This window comes from Silurus meridionalis, chromosome 17 (assembly GCF_014805685.1).
Source record: "Silurus meridionalis isolate SWU-2019-XX chromosome 17, ASM1480568v1, whole genome shotgun sequence".
Classification (NCBI taxonomy): Eukaryota; Metazoa; Chordata; class Actinopteri; order Siluriformes; family Siluridae; genus Silurus; species Silurus meridionalis.
In genome coordinates this window covers 26,230-33,100 of record NC_060900.1, presented here as the reverse complement: position 1 = coordinate 33,100, position 6,871 = coordinate 26,230, and the positions used below count along the sequence as shown (strand labels likewise).

The 6,871-nt window shown below is 37.0% G+C and overlaps 1 protein-coding gene across 3 annotated transcripts in view; it reads left to right on the top strand.

The window, feature by feature from the left end:
• Positions 1-6,467, top strand: part of hmcn2 (hemicentin 2) — a 55,538-nt gene extending 49,071 nt beyond the window's left edge. For 2 of the 3 annotated variants that reach the window (XM_046872325.1, XM_046872326.1), the window contains 13 exons: positions 261-398; positions 507-628; positions 734-980; positions 1,216-1,275; positions 1,559-1,678; positions 1,904-2,059; positions 2,312-2,431; positions 2,877-3,002; positions 3,451-3,579; positions 4,288-4,590; positions 4,709-4,828; positions 4,974-5,100; positions 5,352-6,467. In XM_046872325.1, coding sequence (XP_046728281.1) covers positions 261-398; positions 507-628; positions 734-980; positions 1,216-1,275; positions 1,559-1,678; positions 1,904-2,059; positions 2,312-2,431; positions 2,877-3,002; positions 3,451-3,579; positions 4,288-4,590; positions 4,709-4,828; positions 4,974-5,100; positions 5,352-5,721 — 2,138 coding nt within the window. In that variant the 3' untranslated portion in view covers positions 5,722-6,467. Of the gene's footprint in view, positions 1-260; positions 399-506; positions 629-733; positions 981-1,215; positions 1,276-1,558; positions 1,679-1,903; positions 2,060-2,311; positions 2,432-2,876; positions 3,003-3,450; positions 3,580-4,287; positions 4,591-4,708; positions 4,829-4,973; positions 5,101-5,351 lie in introns of those variants that run through there. The other variant, XR_006928387.1, reaches the window with a different exon arrangement.
• The last annotated feature ends 404 nt before the right edge of the window (positions 6,468-6,871 follow it).

Sequence of the window (6,871 nt, the reverse complement as noted above, 5' to 3'; positions counted from 1 at the left end):
GTAACCAAATGCCAAAACAACATAATCACTCTTTTACAGTACTCAAGCAAAACCCTGACACACTGCTGCTGTGTGTAAATGTTTCTGCTGCTCCACTGATTTGTGATGATAAGAGGCACTTTATTGACATTAAACACACTGCATCAGAACCTTACACATCAGAATGATTTAATGGCCTCAATTGTGGCACATGTGTGTGTGTGTGTGTGTGTGTGTGTGTGTGTGTGTGTGTGTGTGTGTGTGTGTGTGTGTGTGTGCAGGACCTTTGCTGAAAGTTCTTATATCTGCTTTGAGTCCCATTTACTGGACGGCTGTTTATGAATCAGCAGGAATGAAAAATGGCTTCTCCATTAGCCATGGATTTTTCAGGCAGGAATCCCAACTGGAGTTTCACACTGGTAACTTTTCTGATCAGAATCAAAGCATATTCACAACAACCAGATCCTGTTTTAGGATTCTTAAAAAACTATTGTAATAGGTCTGAAGATGTGGGTTTTTGTGTGTAGGAGAGATCTTAAAGATCACCCACGTGGCCAGAGGTCTGGATGAAGAGGGAGTTTTGCTAGTTGATGTGGTTATTAATGGATTTATTCCTTCAGTGTTTTTATCTCCAGTGATACATCAGCAGGTATGAATTAAACCTCAGTTAGGACTTTACATTAATCACTGATATATAAAATTTTAGAAATATGGAATAAATATTAATTTGGGTTAAAAAAATGTCTTACTGTAGGACTTTGATGAGACGTATGTGCAGGTTGGCTCTGGTCAGATTTATTCGTGGTCTACCCAGAATTCTTTGCAGCAAGGTGTCGGTTCAATGCTGACTCTGCGCTGTAATCACTCCCTGGTGTTTGATGGATCAGTAAAACCTCTCGCTCCCTTACTTCAGCAAATTCATCTGTCGGACATAAGTAGCTCCTACAACATGCTCAACTTCAGGCTGGACTTTCACATCACAGCCACACTTTCACTGCCAGGTCAGAATATTACATTTCTACATACATACAACCCACATCTTTCTTCTCACATTGTTAATCATGCTCACAATATCATTAATATATCAAAACCAATCACTGTGTTGACAATGATCATCATGGCCATGTGAGCAGGAGAAAGGCATGCATCATGTTTATAATGCCAGTTAAAGTTTCAGGTACATTTATTAATGTTAAAAAAATGGCAGTTTTGTCACATAAAAGTTTTATTTTGTAGATGGTGATGGACAGAAATGCCCAGAAGGATTCAAACTGAATGAAGCATCTTACTGCACTGGTAAATATCTTTAATGTTTTGATTATAATATAGATGAAATTCCATGAGAATTTCAGACCTTTGCAGCTCATATAGATCTGTAGGAAAGTTAGTGCTAAGGGATAATTTTTTGGAATTGCACCATGTAGGAGCATCTCAGTTTCTGAAGAACGTGCAGATATTACACTCAAAGCTCCAGGATACAAGTGTTAGACATTTGCCATAAAACTATATGTAAATAAAAGCAAATAAGATGTTTTAGGTGTTTTGTGATGATGTGTTTTGTTATATTGCTGTGTTTCAGATGCGGATGAGTGTGTGTCAGATTCTCCATGTTCTCATTCCTGCATTAACATCATGGGGGGCTTCAGCTGCAGCTGTCCATCAGGATTCACCATTAACATTGAGAGCAACAGCTGCCAAGGTCACACATGTCCCGCTCTCCACACACACACACACACACACACACACACACACACACACACACACACACACAATCAATCAATGTATTTATTTGTATTAAATGTCAACACAACTTATATTATGCAACTTTTTAAAAGAGAAATTAAACATTTAAAAAAATCACACAATTATCAAGAAATTAGAATTGTTTGTGTATGTGTGTATTTGTGTGTTGTCTGTCCTACAGATATAGATGAGTGTGTGGATGGATCTCACATGTGCCTCCATAACCAGTTGTGCATGAACACAGTTGGAAATTATCGGTGTGAAGTGAATTGTGGCCCAGGATTCAGACACAGAACTGCTGGTACAAATAATAGAACCAGAACTGATGGCTGTGAAGGTACTGTAGAGTTTTAATATGACAACTTGTTGGGTTAATTAGAGAGAACGTAAAAATAATAAAGTGAAAAATTGGGTTAGAAAAAATCTGTAAAATATGTTTCTCTACACATTCTGTGTAGGTATTTTGATGATTTTACTCCATCTTCAGCTTATGCCTTCTCACAGTTGCACATTGTAAATAAGTTAATTATATATGCAAGCATGTAGAATTGTGTTAATTGTGTTAAGTTTTCCTATTTGTGTTATTTAGATGTAGATGAGTGTGTAGAATCGTCTGTGTCTCCATGCCAGCATCAGTGCTTTAACACACTTGGCTCATTCCGCTGCAGCTGCCTGCCTGGATACCAGCTGGTGGGACATCGCTGCTTTGGTCAGTTTGTGTGTGTGTGTGTGTGTGTGTGTGTGTGTGTGTGTGTGTGTGTGTATGATTGTTTAAACTATATTAAATCAGATATCCTGCAGTATCTTTGAAATAACCAGAGTTGTAAATAAAATGATATAATGGACTCTTACTGATGGAAGTGGTGCATAAATATGAAAGAATTAAGAGTATAAAGAATTCTTCATCAGTTTCAGGTACTGAAATTCAATCACTGAACAACACAAAAAAATACACCTCTAAAATGTTAAAACTTAAACTAAATCTATCACCTAAATACAAACAGATACAACACAGATACAATTATGTTATATTGACACAATAAAGAATTATTGTGATTGGTGAAACATACTAAACATCTCAAATTAGTGTGTGTTTCTGTGTGTGTGTGTGTGTGTGTGTGTGTGTGTGTGTGTGTGTGTGTGTGTGTGTGTAGATATAAATGAGTGTATGAGTAGTGTATGTCCATCTCACCAGCAATGCAAGAACACAGAAGGAGGGTATGAGTGTTTTGATAGCTGCCCACCAGGAATGACTCAGTCAGAAAGCAGTGTGTGTGTGGGTAAGTGAGAACAAAATGTATAGATTATATATATATATATATATATATATATATATATATATATATATATATATATATATATATATATATATATAAATGTGTGTAAATTATACATTAGAAGGTATTTGCAAAGTGGTCTGGAGAGGGGCCATAATCTGGAGAACCTTGAAGATTGGTGAACATTCCTTGATGGGTCAGAACCCTCAGAAATGGGTTCATGATTTCACCAGTAGAAACAGACTGGATAAAACTAATATTCATTGAAAGTTGCAAAATGAAAACTGCTACTAACCATCAGGAACTTAAAGGCTAAGAAAAGAAAGCCGGAGGGAGCAATTACCTTTTGGAGAATTTTTACTTGGATTAGCTTTATTTTAGTTTAATCTAATCGTAATTTAGATTTTCTAATTATTTGGATGATGAAATGAGCACTACACATGTGTTTCAGATGTAGATGAGTGTAAAGACGGCAGTCACATGTGTCGCTACAGCCAGGTCTGTCAAAACACATTTGGTGGTTATGTGTGTTTGTGTCCGAGGGGCTACCGCTCTCAGGGTGTGGGCAAACCGTGTATAGGTATGATTCCTTTACATATTCATCATAAGAGAAAAAACAACACATCACACGTTATCACACCACCATATGACCCACATCGCATAACATAGCACACAACAAACATCACACTCCAAACATCACACTCCACACCATCACACTCCACACCATCACACTCCAAACCATTACACTCTACACACCATCACACTCCAAACCATCACACTACAAACCATCACACTCCACACCATCACACTCCAAACCATCACACTCCAAACATCACACTGCAAACCATCACACTCCAAACCATTACACTCCACACCATCACACTCCAAACCATCACACTCCAAACTATCACACTTCACACCATCACACTTCACACCATCACACTCCACACCATCACACTCCACCATCACACTCCAAACCATCGCACTCCAAACCATCACACTTCACACCATCACACTCCACACCATCACACTCCAAACCATCACACTTCACACTATCACACTCCACATTATTACACTCCAAACCATAACACTCCAAACCATCACACTCCAAACCATTACACTCCAAACCATCACACTCCACACCATCACACTCCACACCATCATACTCCACACCATCACACTCCACACATCACACTCCAAACATCACACTCCAAACCATTACACTCCAAACCATCATGGTTTATAAAATGAGTGAATGATATTTTACTTGCACTTTCTGATGTGTTAGATGTTGATGAGTGTGCACAGACTCCAAGTCCATGTGGGTATCAATGCCGAAATGTGCCTGGTAGTTTTCGGTGTTTGTGCCCCCCGGGAACTGTACTGCTGGTGGATGGTCGCTCGTGTGCTGGACTCGAGAGAAGAAATGGGTTCAATAATCGAACTCGGGTAAGGGTTGGACTTCAGCCTCAGTTGGTGTCCTCAAGAGGTCAAACCCTTACATTGCTACAGAACACACAGCCGGGGACAACATGGAGTAACTCACACTCCTGTCCACCTGGCTATACAAATAAAGCTAGTAGCTGTGTAGGTGAGTTAGAACAAAAACATAAAACAAATAAAAATAAAATAATAATTATGTCTGGACTGATTCATGATTTTTGTAAATATGAATGAATGATTGTGATGTTGCTCCTCTTCCTGCTCAGACATTGATGAGTGTGTGTTTAGGAAGCCATGCCAACATGAGTGTCGAAACTCATTGGGAAGTTTTCACTGTTTTTGCCCTTCCGGATATTTACTGATGCCCAATGGTCAAACATGCAGAGGTACCGTTTCATGGTCATATGACCATAGAATGTTCATTATATTTATGCAGCCAGAGTTTTACATTTGAATGTTTGTAAGATTTTTGATCTATAATTATTTGCAAAAAAGTGCTAATAAATGAATCTTAACACTGTTTAATTTCAGATATTGATGAATGCACTGAGCGCAGTGTACAGTGTGGACCAAACCAAATGTGCTTTAACATGCGGGGGAGTTATCAGTGTTTAGACACACCCTGTCCTGCCAGCTATCACAGAGGAGGAAGTCCAGGGTAAAAAGAAATACTTTTTTTTTTTTTTTTTTATATTTCTGTAGTTTCTATTTGCATTTGTGTGATGTATGTGTAATCATCTGACCTTAACGTTTTAATAATCTAATAAATAATCTGATTAAAAGGTTTATATTGTAAAACAAAAAAAAAACTTGACTGGTCAATATCAAAAGATTGTACAGAAACGTTCAATATATAAAAACCGAATAATTCAATAATTAAAATCGAATTATTCCTTTTCTAATCCACAGTGTGTGTTACAAGCCATGTTCACATGGTTGTGCTGCAGGATCTTCTCTCCTCCTTCAGTATAAACTCCTCACACTTCCTCTGGGAATTCCAGCCCAACAGAACGTTATTCGATTATCAGCGTTTTCCGAATCTGGTGTACTTCAGGAGCGAACAGTGTTTACCATCCTTGACCAAAATGGAGAGGTTAAAGAGCAGCTGTTTGGGATTAAAGACGAGGCTGGGAGAGGAATCATCTTCACCACCCGCTATTTAAATCAGTCCGGTCTGGAGAAACTGAAGGTCCAAGCAACAACAATAAACCAGCATGGACAAATAACTTACCAGAGTTTATTCATCATCTACATCTCTATTTCTGCCTTTCCTTACTAATCCCTCCATTTCCACTTACCCTCAAAAATCTCTCATTTGATAGTACTGAGAGTGTAATTAATCATAGTATTCATTGAGTGTTCAGTTTTAGTAAACAATAGTAGTGTTTTATGGTACCAATACTTTTATTACTTACCTTTTTATCAGTTGGGTGTTACTTAAAAAAATTGTAGCAAATCACAAATTTAAAAAAGTGTTGAAATTAAAATAATAATTGTCAAAATATGTAATTTACTATATAAGCAAAACAATTTATCAATGTGTTTGTGTGTTTGTGTGTGTTGGAGTTCTAAACACTTTACTGTTGACTTGAAAGTAGAATGTATAAAGTAATATGTTTGAACACTAAAGCACTTCAGTGTTTAGGTTTTGGTTTGAGGCGGTACGATGAGGTTAAGGGTTAGGTTAGGGAACTGAGGATACAGAATATTTGGCATGAGGGTTATGGTTACAGGTTGGAGTGGGGATCTAGTTAGAGTATTGAGTAAAGAAGTGGTTTGGGGGTAAGGGTTAGGAATTGCGGTTAGAGGTTAAGATTAGGGGTTGGGTTAGATAGGGTTAGGGTTAGGCTAGGGGAATTGACAGAGGCTCTAATCCAAATCATGTCCAAGCCTGAGTCAAGGTTATTGTGGTTTTTAGTTTTACAGGTTAAATTCCCTCCCATTAAACCTTTACCAGATGTAGATTTCCAACATCAAAAAACTTACCTTAATTAGAGAATCTTTAAATTATTTTTTTTGGAAAAAATAAAGATATATATATATATATATATATATATATATATATATATATATATATAGTTGTGCGTGTGTTTGGTTTAGAGAAAATAAAAATAAAATTATAAAATATTGAATAGATTTATTTCAAAGGTTTTTTTAATCTGTTTCTAATGCTTTACTTTTTTACATGGGTTATGGTTACTTAGTGTTTTTACAAATTCTTCAAATTTCTTTTTGTGGCAATAGGAGACGGCATCTTTTCCAAAATCAAAATTCAATTTCTTTCTTTTTTGTTTTTTTATTATTAGATCACCTTATAAGGCCTGAACATGTCTGTTTTTTTTTTAAAGGAACTATTAATGGCCTGTATTCCATCCTTTTTGTCAATATTAGTGTTAAGGCTGTCCATGTCCATACAGAGCCAGTGCCAG